At 45.6% G+C, this 18,997-nt stretch overlaps 2 protein-coding genes across 2 annotated transcripts in view; one reads left to right on the forward strand and one right to left on the reverse strand.

The window, feature by feature from the left end:
- Window positions 1-1,068: 1,068 nt before the first annotated feature.
- On the forward strand, window positions 1,069-4,333 carry RASL11B (RAS like family 11 member B). The gene is made up of 4 exons (XM_084517661.1): window positions 1,069-1,225; window positions 1,315-1,371; window positions 1,823-1,899; window positions 2,727-4,333. Exons 1-4 carry the CDS (start codon window positions 1,102-1,104, stop codon window positions 3,192-3,194), a joined length of 726 nt encoding a protein of 241 aa, XP_084373787.1. The 5' UTR covers window positions 1,069-1,101; the 3' UTR covers window positions 3,195-4,333.
- A 1,566-nt stretch (window positions 4,334-5,899) lies between these two features.
- The window catches only part of SCFD2 (sec1 family domain containing 2), a 189,555-nt gene continuing 176,457 nt past the window's right edge, over window positions 5,900-18,997 (reverse strand). Inside the window, exons 7-9 of the mRNA XM_084517660.1 lie at window positions 17,301-17,435; window positions 11,687-11,806; window positions 5,900-7,546 (exon numbers count right to left, since the gene is read on the reverse strand). Coding sequence (XP_084373786.1) covers window positions 7,454-7,546; window positions 11,687-11,806; window positions 17,301-17,435 — 348 coding nt within the window. The 3' untranslated portion in view covers window positions 5,900-7,453. The remainder of the gene's footprint in view (window positions 7,547-11,686; window positions 11,807-17,300; window positions 17,436-18,997) is intronic.

Below are 18,997 nucleotides of genomic sequence, written 5' to 3' on the forward strand. Positions count from 1 at the left end.
GCATCCAGCCCCGCATCCAGCCCAAGCCGCTATTCATAGTGTCTGCTGAAACATTTATATCCATGCAGGCAGCTACTGAGGGAGCAGCAATTTGCTTCATTATATTCAAGATATCTTTTCCCAAATGCAAATGTAACTTTGCAGCTCACAGAAAGCTCTGCATGAAGGTCTGCTGTGATGGTGAGTGTCTTTGGCCAATGCCTCCCATAGAGTCCCAGTTACACCCTGAGTCTTTTAACACTTTCCCTGCTGTGGTTTCCAGCCAAGCATGTTGGGTGTGTTCCTTCTTTTTGCAAAATTAGCGCTGTTATCTGGTGACCTTTGCTGTGGGGTCCATCTTTTATCAGTATAGACTGTGATTTTGTCCTCCCCCCGGGCAGGCTTTGCCTCACACATGGGCAGGTTTAACTCCTCCACTTTGTTGCTCTGGACCCTCTCTAAGGCCAGTAAGTACCTCAGGTGGTCAACCACTCCCTGCTTCCAGGCTGGCACTGTCCTGTTTCCCACTCACCTCTCACTTATATTTTTCCTTCTTCACTATCATCTTCTGTTGTTTCTTTAACCACTGTCACATCGTGCTCTAATTGCTTTTTTCCCCCCACTATTTCTGTGCCTTGCAGCTGAACTCAGCTGGCCCAGCTGAAGCCCTCTCCTTGGAGAGGAGTCATCTCCTATGTCTCATCTCTCAGCAGCCTCCCCAGCTGGTGCCGTCAGCTCCTGCCGGGCTGAGCTTTCACATCCTCTGCCCAGGGCAGGGGTGGGAGGCTGGGGAAGCTCCTCAGGGATGACCAGAGGCGTGGGGCAGCGGGCTCTACACGCCCTGACAGGGAGAAAAACGAACGGAGGCTGCGGCGCCGCCATTTTATGCCAGCCTGGGCGGGCGGCGAGGCTTATAGCACCCTCGGAGCCTCCCTCACCGCGAGGGGCGTTGCCAGACGAAGGGGGCCGGATCTGGAGGGGCCGGCGGTTCCCTGTGAGTGGCCGCCGGCGGCGAGGGGCCGGGGCCGGGCCGGGGAGGAGCCGGCGTGGGCCGGGAAAAGCGGAGCCGGCGGCGGCGGCCGGGCGCGGGGCTGTGCTGAGCGGTGCGGTGCGGGGAGCGCCATGCGCCTGACGCAGGGCATGTGCAGCATCGCCGAGTGCGCCGCGCCCGGCGGGGACGGCCCCGCCGCCCGGCCTCGCCTCGTCAAGATCGCCGTGGTGGGGGGCAGCGGCGTGGGCAAGACAGGTGAGGGGGGAACGAGGAGGAGGAGGAGGAGGGAAGGGAGGGAGGGAGGAAGGGGAGCGCGGCTAACGCCTGTGTGTGCCTGCCCGCAGCGCTCGTGGTGCGGTTCCTGACGCGGCGCTTCATCGGGGACTACGAGAGGAACGCAGGTGGGTGCGGTGCTGCTGGAGGGGCTTGTGGCGGGGCGGGGGTGTCACCTGGGGGGACACACGCCCAAGAAACCCCCCAGATCTGGGAGTTGTAAGTAACCCTCTCGGAAGGGCAGCGGTGCTGAGCACGCAGCTTTCCGTCAGCCTTCACCTGTAGGGAGTTACGGCAGCTCCCGAGGGGTGACCGAGCTGCAGGTTGCACCGTGCTACATGGCAGGCTTCAAAATGAGGATGGGTTAAAGCCCAGGCTGCCAGAAATACCATAAATAACCATAAACCCCAGGCTCCTAGTAACAGAATTACAATGGAGGGGGGGAAAATAAGGCTTAACGTTGGTCCCTCAGTTGGTAAATAGGCTCCATCCCTCCCTGTGTGACTAACGGGCAGTAAAAGCAACACTTGCCTGTGGTGTTTGTGACTGTCTTTGTGAACCTGTTGGTGTTCTCGCCAGGTAACCTCTACAGCAGGCACATCCAGATAGATGGGGAGATGTTGGCGATCCAAGTGCAGGACACCCCAGGAGTCCAGGTGAGTTAGGCACAGCCACACGGGTCACCAGAGCAGCTCTGTCTGTGGGCACGCATCCCTCTGCGTGCAGTATCATCTTCTGGTCTTCCTGGAAAACACTTTGCTGTCCCTGTCAGTGTGGGAGGCAGAGATGGCAACTTGGCTTTTAACCGGCCAAGCCAGATGTGTTGGTGCCTGTAGTACACTGGTAGCAAAAAAACAGCTCACTGTTTCGGTGAATCATCTGTACATCGGAGGCCCATTACTTTGGGATGGCTGAATTACTTAAGTGTCTTGTTCCTGTATATTAGGAGTGTTAGATGGAAAAATTATGGTACATATGTAGAAGAAAAAGTCATGATTACTATTCATAAATTTGTATGATAGAAAGTCAAGTCGGTTGTACTGGGGCCGTGCTCATTAGGATGTTACAAGTTGAAGTTTTAAATGTATAGACCTGAGTAATGCTGGATTCTTGCCTTTCTGAACTGGGCAGTGCTCCAGGTCTAAATGCTTCCAGCTCATATCTTCGCTTCCCCAGACTTACTGTCTAGCCAGTTAATTTCCCATTCTGTGGAACTACAAAGTCTTTCTCTGCATGCAGAACTACTCAGGTCAATTTTCCATTGGAGTGTAGCAAACTCCAGTGTTAAATTCCAGCTTTTTGCAGCTGAATCAACATATGTATTTATTTGCCACGCTCTGATTAAGTTTGTACTTAAAATGTGAAATGCAGATATGTGTGTCTGAAACTGTAAAATGCTGTTTAACTTTACAGACTCTTAAAGACAGGTTCCTTCAGTCTTTTGCTAGTTCAACTCTCTAATTTGAGACCACTCGTTTTTCAGATCCACGAGCACAGTCTGGATTGTAACGAGCAGTTGAACCGATGCATTCGCTGGGCAGACGCCCTGGTGATTGTCTTCTCCATCACAGATTATAAGAGCTATGAACTCCTCAGTCACCTTTACCATCACGTTCGACAGCTGCACCCAGGGAACACCGTCCCCGTTGTCATTGTAGCAAACAAAGCTGATCTCCTGCATGTTAAAGAGGTGGAGCCTCAGCATGGACTTCAGCTGGCCAACATGCTGGGCTGTACTTTCTACGAAGTATCTGTCAGTGAAAACTACAACGATGTCTTCAATGCCTTCCATGTCCTCTGCAGAGAAGTCAGCAAGCAGCAAACCACCAGCACCCCCGAGAGAAGGAGAACCTCTCTCATTCCACGGCCAAAATCGCCCAACATGCAGGATCTGAAGAGAAGGTTTAAGCAAGCTCTGTCTGCCAAAGTGAGGACTGTCACTTCTGTGTGACGGCAGAGCCAAGCGCTGCTCCTGAGATTGAGACCTGGGGTGTTTAACACTGGCATGTCTAGGCCAGTCCAAGGCACTGTGAGAGAAGGATGGGTCAGGTGGCATTCTGCATGCCTGTAGAAGCAAGGAGTTGCTGAAATGAACAGTGGCAGATGGGAAAAGAGTAATGACCAAAAAAAAAAAATCCAATAAACCCTCTTCCAACAGTTCTAGGATGTGACTTGTAGAACAAATATTTTCATTTGGAAATGGAACTCTCGGCATATGAAATAAGCTTTCAGCTTGCCTTTTCTCCAGTGGGACAGATCTGGCTTAATGTTTGTGCAGAGACAACCTTTTAGCTGTAACTCTCAACTTGTACTTGAGCAGGGCAGCACCCTGAACTGCAGTTCACTGTTCAGAAGTAACCACTTGAGTCTTACTGTGTTTTCACTTGGATGAAGGACAGCATGATGTACCTGTTTAATTTTATTGCACAGTCGATCTGTTTATTTCCCTTGTATTTCAAAACAAGCAAGCATAAAACTGTTCTGTAAAAATAAGTGTAAAATAAGTGGACATGACTAGGTAGCAAGACTGTAAACAATGGTCCTTTCTATTTTTTACTGGTTATGTTATTGCTGACAACTTGACCAGACTTTGTATGCAAAACTATTGTGCACAGGGTGTAAACATACTGAGTAACAGTAACTTGTGGGTTTTTTACTGTCCAGAAAAATACTGCCCAGACTAAATGATCCGACACAGCTTTTGAGGAAAGAGCCTGGAGTTGGAGTGATAGTCCACTATAGCTGCCAGTGTCAGACACTTCTCTCTCTCTCTCTGGTGTATGCGAGGCAGAGAAAGAACCTGGCTGTGATTTGGCTCCATGTGAAACACGGCCGGCCTGAGGCGATGAAGCTGGTAGTGTATTCAGAGCTGAGCCAGTCCCTGTTCATCCTTAAACACGTGGCTGACTTTTTTTCCTTACGTTGAGCCAATGGAGTTCACAGGCTAAAGGCCTTACACACATGCACTTTAAAAAGCCAGTTGTGCTTTTGTTTAAACTGTAACTTATTTATTTTGTGTACAGTTGCTCCTCCTAAGGAGTGGACTTCTCATTCTTACTGCCTGTTTCAACATTAAATTTTTGAATTGCATGTTTTCTTGTGCATTCTTCCTGTGTGTGAGAAACAATTAGTAGTAGTCAGTGAAGTGTTGAGATGTGGTAATTGTTTTCTCAGGGTAGTTAGCATACGTTGCAGAAACTGTAAGAAGGCCTTTGCTGCCTACACTGTTGCTTTATTAGCATAACCTGCAGGGGAGGAAGCTCTCCGGGCTGTTTTACAACTTCCTGTTACGAAATTATTTTCAGAGAGGGACTGGAAAAAAGGTAGAGACTTTTCAAATTAAAATTGGATCCTTCATAGCCCCTTGTGAGAAAAACCTCTGGTGAGAAAATGATGCAAGGTAGGCCAGCACCTGGCTAAACAGCGTTTTAAGGGACTCCCTTTTTTTTTTTTTTTTTTTTTTTTAAACAAACGAACAAAAAAAACATACAACAGCATTGTATAGAGGTTAGTAAGACAATGAAGAATTTAATCAAATTACTACAAGCTTTCAACTTTTTTTATTTTATGTTTATATATTAAACATATATTAAAAAACAGTGGTTTTACTGTAAGCCCTCTTGGAGGAGGAGGCTTGTGCTGTGACTGGTGTGGCTGCCATGCTGGCTCCCCCATGGTTAGCACGCAGCTGTAATAATTGATGTAAGAAAACACTGGCCAGGTCCTGCTGGTGGTGAGCATTTTGGACATGAGCTACCGCCCTCAAGTAACCTAAGACTGGAATTGTGAACACAACAGCTTGCCCAGCCAGTCTGAGCTTATAAACAAATACTGTTTTGCTTATTCCTGTAGGAGACCCGTCTGCCAAGGGTGGCCTTGTGTTTTCTCTGCCCCAAACCTGATGAATACAGCTCAGTGTCACGTGCAGAGGGTTCAGGCACTCCTTGCTATGGGCCTGCACCTGCCCAAGCAAAGGCTCTTCTGTGCTGCTCCTGCTCACACGTGGCTGGTAGGAGGCCACTCAGCACCTTGGCCTGTTCCCCAGCGTGTGCTGTGTGTAGCTACCACTGCTGTTTTCTACAAATAAGGAGCTAATTATCACACCGGGGCTACTGAAAAGACCTGTTCTAGAAGAGGAACAGGCTTTTTGTGACCTGCTTTCAGCTCTCAGCTAGTGAGTATGAGATGGTGGCTGGGTCCCTGCATCTATCACCACAGCTGTGGCTCCACTGGCTGAGAAGGTCCCTCTAAAGGAAAAACCATTCACTGCCTCAGCCAGAGGAGCTGCTTGCCCCATAGGATGTGCAAAAGAGTACCAGAGTCTGCTTTAATTCAGCCCCCCATTACCTGACAGAGCATTTCCTCAGACGGCCATGTCAGAGACCTGAAAGCATCTCGTGAAAGACAAGTGAGGGAGAGAAGACCACAACTGCCAGCCTCTGTTATCTCAGGAAAGCAGCAGCAGCTCAGAGGTGAGAGTGCCCGAACTCGCCAGAGCATGGAAGCCCCTTCAGGACACCTCCAAAGGCAGAAGGTTTTGGTTCTTGGGGGCAAGCAAATAGTGCAGAAAAAAAAAAAAAGAGTTGCATGAATATGCAGTCCTGGCATGCACAGCCTTGTGTCCTAGGAGGGAAAGAGATGAGGAATGAGCTTATGCACTGTAAGAGCATTGCTTTATTGATTACATAATTTACAAAACATCTGTCTTCTAAGATTAAATGGTATAGAGGGAAAGAGAAAAGAAACAGAGACAGGCTGTTTGCTTTTGAATTGCTCTGCTCAAAATACGTCTTGAGCTTTTAACATTGCAATCGCACAATGTTTCTAATTTTTTATAGCACAAAGTTCCATTCTATAGCCTTTCTTATAAATCTCCTTCATAGAGGCACCATTGTCCATGCTTTATAATTGGTCCTTTGTTTCCTTCTAGTCACTCAAAAGTGAATTTAAATCAAAATGCAGCCTTTTCTGAAGATCATTATAAACATTTTAGAGAACTTAAGCTAGCTACTGAGCAAAGGTTAAAAAGCTACTTCCTATTTAATCTACTCTTTTGGCATCAGAAAGAATGCGACGTTAGAGCGAACTCCACATAGGATTTCACATTCCCATTCTTAGTGCAAGCCGTAGCCTTAGCCTCCCGCAGATGACCCAAGAGGATGTGGCTTCGTAGCTCCACCATTTTGTGTCGCAATTTGGAAGTCCTTGTGCTGTACACTATCACCATCTCTACTGGCTGCTGCTATCTTATCCCAGTTTATACCAAATTTTTATGAAGAAAAATTACATAACTGAATTTGATAGCAGCTCTTTTATGATCACAAATGAAAAATAAAAGCTGTTCTCTAATCATGCTGTTCAGAAATCCAGCTCAAGAATCTGTCACTGTGGCCTCCTGAAAATGGGAACACAATTTTCTTTTCCTTTTAACTGAATGTGAGAGGAAGATTCTTCCAGGGTTAACATCAACCCGTCACAGCCCATATGTCCTCCTGTGTTAAACTACAGAGCGGTGTGCCTCCAGAACCAGTCTTTTCTCCTGGGACTGTGGGTGGGTAAACTAGAGCAGGAAATGGGAACATGTGAGGGAAGCAGCTGCGTAACTCAGCCCTCCGTTCTGCTGCTCTCTTGCTCTGTTTCCACCAGTTTGGGTGGGAGAGCATCACCCGACTGGGAGCTGCTCTGCTGGCTAAACTGGGGCTGAGCTCCATGGCCTCTCTCTGGACGAAATAAGAGCAGGGGCTGTTCATGCTGTGTAAGGCACACATTTTTTGCAAGGCAGCACGACTGAGAGGTGGATTTACTGGCCTTTTTCTCCATCAGCAGCACTTGCCACCAGAAGCAACCCCCACGAAACCATCAGGATTACTTGTAGGGAAAAGTACTGCTGAGGGAGCACACATTTCAGCCCCACCTGGTCCTCAGCTGCTCTTTCTCCAGGGAATTATTACAAGTAATCATCCTCGCCTGGGCAGAGTGGTGGGGGACGACAGCACTCTCCTGTGTGATCCTTAAGGAGCGGGGAGTTACTCACTGGACTAATGGACTATTTTTAAGAGCCCCATGGGAGCTGCACAGGTTCCCTTGCAGCCAGGTACTGCAGCAGGGACCATGTTGTTTTTTTGGGAGGCTACCGAGAGCAGTGACAGACCAGGGATTCGATGCTTCCAGCCAAGGCAGTTGCTCATCTTCTCCACAAATCCTCCCCCGTCAGATATCAGTGTCAGGCTGGGGATGGTCTGTGGTGAACAACAGCTCGACAGCATCGAGTGGTGTCAGGAGTGCCGTGGAGAGCACAAGTACCTGAAAGAAGGGTGAAAAGAAACAAGAAGTCAGAGTTAAGGGGACTGATGGCAGCACTAATGAGACGTGAGCTGCTGGTGTTACGCAGTGCTAGGCCCGCTGTGCGTCCCTGGTGTTTACTGACAGGGCAATGCAGCTTGCCCAGCGAAGCCGCCTGCTAATAACCACAGTTAAATCACTTACGGAGCGTAATGAGTGGTGGCATTGTACTCCTAATGAATGTGTGCTTTGAGTCATTCCTACCCGCAGCCTGCCCAGCGATTTGTTGTGACTGCCATTGTGTTTGCTGTGAGGCACCAGATGATCAGCCAGCAGTTCCCTCTCCTGTAGCGCAGGGTTTTGCCAACAGGCACCTTTGAGTGGCAGCTGTTTCCTCTGTTTAAGGTAAAGCAAGCACTCCAGAAGTGCTGCTGGCCTGCTGTGGCTACTGGGGGAGCTACAGACTGTGTTCAGAAACGTCCCTGTGGACAGGACACACACTCTCCTAAACCAATGCTCGACCCTGGATGCTGTTGGGATGCTATTGCTTTTGTTTGGTCGAGTTACTAATCTGAGATGGGTCTGATGAGTGAAACTGTCTCTCACTACAACACATGTTGGTAGGGGCACGCCCTGGCTATTTCTCCTGAGTGAAATCCAATATGCAGGTGCCTAGCGTGAAGGCTTCTCTGCAGGGCAGAGCTATCAAGCAAGGAGGGAGCACATACACTCTTGGAATTAACTCAGGGTCAAAGGACACAGCTCTTAGCCCCAATTCAGTGGCATTTGCAGGATCAGGACTAATGGCTAGTTATCCATGCAGGGACATGGGAGCAGGTTTATCTTACCACCTCACTTGAAAATGAATTTGCTTCTTCAGTGCAAATCCAAGGAGAGGAAGCACAGGCATCACCAACCTTGACTGTGTGCGTGCCTGACTCCTGTAGTAGTTATCAAATCTTTCTGCTCTTCATCATACAGCCCAAATGTGTAGTCTGTACAGCGTAACATAGCAGGGGATTTGAAAGAAAGAATTGGAACACAAGCGCAGTTTAGAATTTGGTAGTACCACATTTCAACTTCTTGTTTTTCTTTCTTTCATCTTTTCACTTCAAATGATGAAAGGAATCTGGAGTTAGATTACTACAGATCCCATCTGCACTGATGATAGACTCCCCCTCACTTCTCCCCTTCCCTTATCCTCCCACACAACCTGCAGCAAACTGACACTGATTATCTCTTCTCCTTACAATGGCTGAAAAGCTGTCTCTGTAATTTGTGGGTGCCAAAGGCTGACGCTGTCTTGCTTAGTTTGTGCACACATCAGAGTGGAGCACGGTATGTGCTCTTCTTGTTATAATGCAGTTTAATTCTGAAAAACACGAGGGGACACATTACCCTTTTTTTTTTTTTGTGTTCCATAAGCCAAACGTCAACAATAGCCATGGTCAGATACAAGCAATTTCTTCTTGAGGTCCCAATTCTTGTCTCTTCTCGAGGCAGGTCTCTTCAGGACAGTGGGTTTCCTTTGCAGACCTTCTCCTTCAGTACAGTGTGCCTGCCCTTGATGCTTTATGTGAAGGGATACCTCTCCGGCTGACAGCCAAGGTAGAGGACCCAGGAAATTATGGCCTGACCCCCTGCCCTGCGATGGGCAGCTCCCATAAGCAGAGGGGAGGCTGCAGCTGACATCTGATGGTGAATCTGCACAGATTTATCTGTCTGCATGCCTCAGCCACATGCATACATGCTTGTGCATGTTGGGAGGGTAAAACACCATGTTCTTTCCCCTTTTTCACTCTCTTGATTAAAGGGAAGGAAAAGGTAAGCTTTTCCTTTTAGGGTAGGATACTTCTCAGTAGGTTAGGGAGGCTATTCAGCACCACCCGCAAACAAATGGTGCATAGAAAGTGCTATTTTCTTTTGTGCTTCTTCATGAGAAATAAATTTGTCATTCATATTCAGATGCAGAACAGTTCTCTGGATGGAAACGTGTCTCCTACTCCACATTTAAATGTCATTTGCTTCAACTCCAAAGAACTGCTGAAGTAACCATTGCATCCTGCCAGTTTTTCTGTTACTTTGCTCAGTTCTTTATTTTTGCACCCACACGTCTCTCCATTTCTCCCAGAGCCAATAATTAGTATAAATGTCAGTGCTTTGTCTGAATGGAACAGACTTGTGAGGCCAATGCTCCCCCCTTGCCCTGATGTCTGAAGCTGATTGCCTGAACGCCACAAAAAAGCTCTGTTAAACGCTGGCTCAAGTTAGACAAATGCCTGGCTTTTTGCAAAGAGAATAATCCCAAACAGGTGGCACACGTTCACAGCTGTAGTGCAGAAATCCAGGTAAATCCAGCAAACTCATAAACTTTTCTATACGAGAGACTTCCACAACTGTTTCTTTTCTTCTTTTCCTTCCTCCTCCTGGCTGTCCCCTGAAGTCCTTTCACCTCTAACACAGCACATTTGGACAAAGGGCACGATGCAGTAAAAGCCTGAAATTCTTTAGGAATCTGCCTCAGAGAGTGACCTGTCACCAGGGTTAAGCCAAAGCAAAGCAACACCAGATCCCATGTCACCACTGTCAAGCCTCAATTCTGCCCAGAAAGCTCCCCAAAAGTCTTGCTGCATAGTTCTCCACCAGCTTGTTAACCCTGCGTTGATCTTTCAGGGTATATTAATGCATTTAGGGTGTGGATTAACTTGTCCATCACTGTGTCACAACTCAATCCCCCTTCAAGGAGGGGAAGAATTTTATTCACTCTTTTGAGGAGATTAGCAATAGGCTAAATGGGAAGAAATGTGTTATCAGGTGAAAAAACATCGTGAAAAACAGTACTCAATACTGGTTGAGACTGCCTTGCAAAGACAGCTGAGACATGGGAAGCACATGTCAAAGCCAGGGGCTGCGCAGCCTTTGGATCGCTCTGTTTTGCTAATCTCTCACTAATCAAAGTTTCATTCCATAGGAACTGCATACAAGATGTTTACAAGCCATCTTGGAAACTAGACTGGTGTTTATGATGCAGCTGGATCTGCAGCACTCCTTGCATCTCTCTGCAGATTTTGGATTACTCCGTGTATCTGCACTGCTCAGCAGATACTGACTGCTCTTTTACACACTCCTCCCCAATTAACAGTGATCTTAACATCTTAAGCACCACTGGAGCCCATCCATCCTTCTCTTCTCCCTCTCTACTCTACTGAGATGACAGAGTGGGAAAGGCAAAGACCAGATGCATAGATGCTATTGAAGCTTCACCACAGCAGCCATCCTCCCTCCAGGCATCCAGCAGCACATCCAAGAGCAGCAGACACATAGGGCTTTCTCCACATCACCTGCTTCAGGCCACCTAAGGCATCTAGCAGAGGTGCTGTTCGAGGCAGCCAAAGTCTTGTGAAGGTTCAGAGGCACAGTTTGCTGGACAATTCTGCCCTAACTCCTGTGCTAAACTATTTTATTTTTTTCATTCTGACAGATGAACTTCAGTCCTGTCAAATTGCATTTTGATGTGTAGACCCTTAGGTCCAGCACCTTTTCACTTTCAGCCACCATTCACAACACTTTCTGACTTTGTCTGAGATGGTTTATAAAGACAGCCCTAGCTGCTCCTTGGTGTAGTTGAGTGGTGTGGTATGTCCAACACTCAAAGGTACCCAACCACTACTGCTCTAGCCAGGCTAAATTATCTTGCTCCTCTGCAATGCTAATTAACTTGTCTGGAGGATCACCACTGACAGGTCATTAGATGGTAAGCAGGCCCTTGGCAGGCTCCTTCCAAGCATCCCTGCACTGTGCCCCGTAGACAAACTGCCAGAGAGCCTGTAGCCTTTTATACAGCAAATGTTTCTGTTTATGAAGAATTACAATATATGAATCTTTGGAGACATGAAAAAGCTCCTTCAGAAGATGGCCAGTCTGTTTAGAAGTCTCCAGCCTGAATTTAAACTTTCAGTGGTGACTTTAATACGCAAAATAAAACAGATCCCTGGACCTTGAACACTTGTTACTTACAGATGTTTCACCGCAAAATCCTAACGCCATTCCTGTATCCGCGGCTGTGGCTTAGTCTAGGTATGGTACCAGTGCTATTGCCAACATTATCTCATGAATTTCCTTAAGCTTTGTTCAGATAGGAACACTTTGAGCTGTTTCTACCTGGGTACCAGGTTTGCGTGTGGCTACCAGATCCTTCACCATTTTGACCTCGGAGACCGTCACTCCACCAACCATAAAGATGATCAGGAGAGGGTGATCCCCAGGGTGAGGGCGATTCACCTGCAAAATGAAAGAAAGCATTAGCTGTAGTTGCTCAGTCCACGATCAGGCTCTCAGAGCTGCCGGAGGAAGACTAATGAGGAAGTTCAGACAGAAATATTCATGGAATGCTGGTTTCCATAGCAGCTGAATGGGAAACCAGTGGGAACGATGACCAGTTAAAAAATAATGAACCATTTCCAGGGATGTGAGTCTTCGTGGCTTCCACTGAAATCTAGAGGAGTTTCTCATGAGGCCTGAGGGATTCTCCCTCCACCCTTTCTTCATTTCTTTCCTTCCATTCCCAGTGTGGGAGGAGAGTATTTGCATAGGTGCACAGTTTGCATACAGATGCACACAAGGCTTTAGGGAATTGGGGGTAAATTACTACCTGGTAGAAGCAAGGAGTCCGGCCTGATTGCACCAGAATCCCTGCCTTATGTCAGCAATGGAAAGAATCATAAATAATGTGTTTTCACCAGTCCAGTGAATAATCCTTTACAGTTCATCCAAGGAAAATAAGTCATGTTCATTATAGCATAAAATCAGTTTCTAGCTTGTTTCACTTCAAAGTTTTCATTACTTCTATGACTGGTGTGTAACTCATTTAGAGAAACTTTAGCTTAAAGTTATAAAAAATACTTGTTTCATTTCTTCGCAATTATCATTAAAATGGCGCAAACATTCATTTCAGCCCTTAAGACTTCATAAAGCCAAATTTTAATTTTAAACATGAATGTGTTGCTTTACATCAGCTGCCTCTTAACCACTTCTCAAAGCGGTTAAGGAGAGTGGCTAGGAAACTTTGCTGTTTCCTAACACTCTCTCTTTCCTGAATAAACACACGACCCTGATGGTGCCTTGCTCCGCTCCTTGCTGAGTCTCTGGATGGGATGTCAGCGGAGCCTGGGCAACTACTCTCGTTACAACACCGCATGCCTTTGAGTATGAAACACTCAAAATGTTTGGCTCTGAAAAGTGACAGTGAGAACAGTTTAATTTGCTCTTTTTTAGACTCCCCGCCCCCTCCCCTTCCAAACGCGTAGGTTTTAGGCAGCATTCATTGACGGAATGGAAGTGGCAATCAGCCCTGCTGGGGCAGAGCGCAGATCCTTTGCTTTCACCACCGGGGCAGCTACCTTTGATCCCTGGGGCTCCAGCTCCTCGGGGAATAGCTCTTCTGAGCCGTATTGTGGCTGCCCTGTAGTCTCCGGGCACTTTTCTGTCCTGCAGCTCTGTCATGCTTCCTGACTGCAAGCCTTCAGAGGAGACTTCTCCCTTTGAAGCAAGCATGGGGGGTTCGCACCCTCTCCCTCTCCGGGCTAGCTGGCCTTTGGTGACACTGTGCTCCCTGTTAAATGCTGCTCCCCAGGCCGGGAGCTCTTGAACTCCTCAGGAGTTTGAAACCAGTCCAAAAAAACTTAAGATAGACGTAGCAGTGAGCTGACTATCTGTGTACTGGGTGTTTATTCTCTTAATTGCACCCACTTTGCCGGCCATCTGCATTCAGCCAATGTCACAGATGGCATATACATTCAGTAAGGTGTCCTGCAATTCTTGTGCTACGTTGAGCAATTGTCCATTTACACCAACAGACCAATTAAATCAATATACCAGGCCTTACAAGGACTCTTTAATTACTTTCCCATGAGATTACTACTATCTGCATATAACATAGTGTCAGTCTCAAGCGCAAAGAAGTCCACTCTTATTACAGATACCGTGAGGAGGTTAAATAAGACCTAAATATCTACTTACAAAGACTGTTACTTGCTAAAATATTAGAGTATTTCATGCCCTAATTGCTGTAAGCAGTGACACACGGCTAAAGAAATAACTGCTCACAAAGACAGTGAAGATAGAAGTTGACAAAACAAAATGCTCTACTACTGCCCTTCAAGGTGAGACATGAATTACTAGCTTTATTCTAGCTCTACGCCTTTTCATGGCTCTTGGTTCTTCTTAACACTGTTGCCAGAGCAAACTGCTCCACTCCGTTTCATGAAGATCCTGAAAAATCCAAGTGAAGAGCTTGAACTTCAGGAGCTTGCTATTAAACAAAGCCTCTCTTTCTTAGTAACTTCCCTGGTGACAACAAACTTGTCATAAGCAAACATGTATAACACTGGACACACTGAAAGGACACCCAGCACAAGTACATTAGTGAGAAAACACAAGCTTTCGTGGCAATATTGAGAGAAAATGTCTTGACAAATCATTTCCTTCAGTCAAAATAAACCGAGATCCAAACACATGGTGCCTATATAAAACTTATTATTTTTCAGAAGACCGAAGTTCAAACCACAAATTCCAGAAATGCATATTAAAAATACTATTAGGCATGCAAACTCTAAATTAAATTAAAATTGCAATGAAAAGGGTTTTGGAATCTGTAATTTTGTTATGCTATGCACAAGTGTTTTGAAGGAGGACAATACTTTGGGTACAAAATATTTGGCTGTGTTAAGAATGTAAGTTTCTGCCAAGATTTTTTTGTTTGATAATACAACCACCCAAGGCTTTCTTTTGAAGGAACTGGCTCCATGTAGCCAAACACAACTCATTTCTATGATGCAGAAGAAGAGCTGGAATGGACTGCAACAAAAGCAACACGCACCTTCTGCAGTCCTTCTAAAGCTAGTTTTTTCCTGGACATTTCTGAGGCCCCTGAATCTCGCTTACTGTAAAATCTGAGTTTTGTAAAAATCCCCAAGTGAGATTCACTTTTGGTTCAAAATGCCATGCATTAAAAAAAAGGGTACCATTATCAATGAGAATGACTAAGTAAGACAAAAGCAAAACCCTGAAAGCCTCTACCTGTGATGAGGATGTATAAGGAGATTCACTCAAAACTTGGTCAACTGATGCCGTGCTCCTGGCTTTGCTCTCCCAGACTCTGTAATCACCATGGGAGAAGGTTTGTAAAACCTTTTACACGCCCTTGAGCAGGCAGGTCAGGAGGAAAGGTCTGCTGGTGTAAGGGCTGCTTGCATGACTGGCACAGCAGAGAAGAGGCCAGTGCACGGCCTGTCGGGAACAACCCCATCACATCAAAGCAAAGGGCCCAAAGGAAGAATGCTTACCAAGGCATCTTTATTTGAGCTGGCACTTATATTCAGGCATTGAGGAAGAAATATACATGCAAGGAAGCTAATTAAATAATTAAAGTGCTGGTGGTGCAGTAAGTGGAGTAGTTCCTCTTGTGTCAAAAATACAGCCTGGTCTGAAACTCATTTGTGCAGTAATCGAGCACTTGTCAACAAGCCAAGCTACTAACTAAATGAACCAGCACAGACACATTTGTGAGGTAAGTGATGATGTCCATGAAATATTCATCCAACATGAGGTTCACTTGGTCATCTATTATATATTTCTTACAACAGGGTATTTTTCTTACTAGCAGAGATGCAGGTACTTGAGGTACTATGTGTTGCTGAACGACTCTAAAAGTAAACATAAAATGTCTAAACTGGCACAACAAAAACAACTTATAAGCACAGGAAGACCAGCAGGAAACACTCATATGAATCATAAAGACCAAAGAACTTGTCATCTGGCAAACAGGACTGGGAAGACAGGAGAGAGGGGAAAAGATGGAGGACGCCTGAACTTTGAGCTCAAATCTGTTTCAGTGGACACCTGCCTGGGTCATGCAACCATTGGTACAAAGCCCTTGTTCTGGCAGATATGGGCAGATGCACATCACAACGGCATCCAGTATTTTTACCATGTAACCAGAAAGAGTTGGGGAAGAGAGCTGGAGTTGTCAGCTTATCTACATCTCAATCTGTTTAGAAAAGTCAACCTTTTCCTGCAGAAAAATCATTTTAAGATTATATCACCCCCCTCAACCACTTGCTAAATTTTCAGGAATAGATGTTGCATTTTTTTCATGTACTCTGCTCTGGCTTGTGGGAAGCTCACCGCAAACCTCCACAAGGCTTCCTCCTCCTCCTCTTCCTCTTCTGACATCATGCAGTTCACAGAAATAGACGCTGGCGGTCATGCTGACTGATCCTCTCCCACTGTTTCCCTGTACTCCCCCACCTGTTCGGATTTCGGTTAATCCTCGCCTTCTGCAAGCTCTGCTCTTTTCGTTTATGTTAGTACAGCAACAAACGGTCCAGGAGGAAACTGTGATTAGGACCTAAAACTAGCCAACTAGCCAAAGCTGTCAATGTCTCCATATAAATATTTAGACATATTTAGACTTTATGAAGTTTGCTTCTTGCCCCCTTTTTTTTTTTTTTTTTTTTGGTAAAAAAAGGATAAGCTATGTTCTTGCGTTCTTGCTTAAAAAAATACAATTGTGAGAGTTACTGGTAAATAAACCCAATCATTTAAAAAATCACTGGTGTGTGCACCACCTTGTTTAGTCTATTTGATGGTGGAACATCTGTTTCTTCTCCTATTTTAGGAGCAGCAGCATGATTTTTTTCAATATTGATACATGAAGAGAAACAACACTGGGTCACTATTTCTATAGCTATCCTCTTTTGTCTCAGGGCTTTATCATAAGCTCTGAAGAGCTGAGAATTTCCATTTAGTAACCCTGCTAAGTACACTTTGAAAATCCTTTTCAGCAGTAGGCACAAGTTTCTGAAAACAGGCACTGTATTTAGACCTATCTGATCTTGTCTTCAAGACTAGCTGGCCCTGTAATAACAGAAAAATTACATTACCTTGATAATGGGTTCTAGAATAGTACCATCACAAAAATAAAAATCACTTTTGTCACCTGTCTTTAGATGCATGAAAGGCATAGCAGGTATTTACACAATAGGAAAATGTTTTTCTCATTTTTCTTTTCAATTATAGAACCACAGTTCAACTGAGGTTGGAAACAATCTTTGTAGTTCATCAAGTCCACCTCCCTGCATGAAGCAGAGCAAACCTCAACATTATATCGTGTTGCTCAGGGCTTTGTACAGCCAACCAAGGTTCGAAAATCATAAAGATGGAGAATTCACAGCCTCTCTGGACATCCTGACTTATCAGTCTTGCTCCACACTGCAAGTTGAACCTTGTCAGGTTATAGAAAAAGCACCGAATATGGAGCTCCTTGGACAGCCTTCTTCCCCTGTGAGAACTGACTGTTTATTCTTACTTCTCCCTATCTCAGTGCTGCCCATTGTCCATAAAATTCCTTGATGAGATGCCTTGTGGAATGCCTTTTGGTAATCCACAGAGGTTATATGACCTGCCACTCGCTTACCAGTTTGCTTGCTGATGTCTCTGAAGAGCTCCAAAAGCTATGTGAGGTAGGACATCCCGTTGTTGAAGCCCCATTGACTCCTCCCAGATATATCATCCTTGTTTAGATGTCCAGTCTGCTCCATTCTTCAGGTGGTGACACCCATTTATTCTGTACCCACAATGTGCTGCCTCAAGCTATTCCCAGCCCCTTTGTAGGGACTTAACTCAGAACAAAAGCAAACACATAAAGTCAGCTACAGCCATGTGATGCTATAAGCTCGGGAAAATCGTACAGATGAGCTTGGGAAGCCTTATTTACCTTCATGAACATGCTGAATCCAGTTTTAAGGAGATCAGTGAGGCCTGATGACATATGCTCGATATCAACAGGATCAGGTCGATCAGGATTACAGATCTCCTCCACCACCTGTTTCAGCAGTGGTTTGTAAGAAGCCTGCACAAAAAAAGAACAACACACTGTGAGTAAGACTGTTTACACTTGGTGCAACTGCTCTTCTAAACCTTTTATTTCCATTAAAGGAATCAGAAATACTTATTCCAGAAAGGAAATCACTGACAGACATATAAAAAATGCAGAAGCAGCAACGGTGTTTGTGACATTGACAACAAATGGTGTGCAGCAGCACAGCACCGAATTGAAAAGACAGGAAGACTGCCCAATATTTTCTCTGCCCTTTGTGTATCAGATGAGTAAGGAGAGGTAAGAAGTGAAGGCAGGCTTCTGGTTTCTCTAGGTGTTTTTTGGGGTAGTAGAAGAGGGGACACCAGCAGGGATGACGCTATTGCCCATCACACACCCAGAAGGTCTCATTTTCTTTGGAATGACTCTACAAACACATTAATAGGGATGTTTAGGAAAGGTTGCTCACTGACAGCTCCTGCCTCCCCACAGGTGTCATGGCATCATTGAACAGGGCTGTGAAGAGCCAACCCACCTCTTTGTCCCTCGTGGAAGCGCAGAACTAAGGAGTCCTACTAGTCCTTCAGCTTCTGCAGCCAGCTCACTCTACATAATACCTGCACCTGTCAAAAGCCTTGAGAAAAATAGGCCAAACCCCACTAATATCAGAGATGTTAATGACCAGGAAGAGCGGGGCATGTAAAGGCACTCAGGGTTTGCACCCTGGAAGAATCTTAAGGGCTTTTTAGCAAAGGGCCCAGCAGCTTTGTGTGGGGAGTCTGGATCTGCCAACAGACCAATGAAGTAAGAAAAGAAAGTATAATTAAGGAGGAGAGAAGAGGGTGATCACATCAGAACCGGGAGAGTTGAGAGGTATAAGGAGAGAATTTATTAAGTCATTTGAGTCAAGCAAAATGGCATTCAGTATTAATGGGTGACGACACCCCAAATATCCACATACCACGCCACAGACATATCCTGCACCATCCAGAAAAACTGGAGGTCAGTTGCCCATCCTGTGCGGAGATGCACATCGAAAGTAGTGGGGCTTTCGGAGCCACCCAGACATTCACACATCAAGTGAGCTGGGACTCCCATTTCAGCTCAGACCAAACTGAGCACTGACCATGCAACGTTTCTGAGGGTCCACAGACCCGTGCTTAAAATGGATTAGTAGTCTAGAAATTTCAGCATTCCTTTACCAAGGTCTGCACCATTCTGACACCTTGTAAAGCTTTCTAAGATAAAAATTTTAGGGACTTGGGAAAGATACTCTTTAGTGAAAATTCAGCCTTACTCGGTTTGCAGATGGAGTTTTGTTTTGCTGCTTTTATAACCTTGCCAAAGCTGTAATGGAACCACAACAGTTTCAGGAAGCAAAACAGCCTTAGAAAATTAGCAGCTTTCAAATTAGTATGTTTGTTTTCCTTTGGGACTAGTCCAGGTATGCATCATCCCTGGATTTCTTAAGGGAATCAAGTGTAACGTCATTCATTTTGTAGAGAGGATATCTACAAGAGACATCGTGCAAGATAAACATAAAAATGGATGGAAAATAAAAAAGCAAGCCACTTGGTTATGCAACTTGAAACTAA

This window comes from Aythya ferina (genome assembly GCF_964211825.1).
Source record: "Aythya ferina genome assembly, chromosome: 4".
NCBI classification, from domain to species: Eukaryota; Metazoa; Chordata; class Aves; order Anseriformes; family Anatidae; genus Aythya; species Aythya ferina.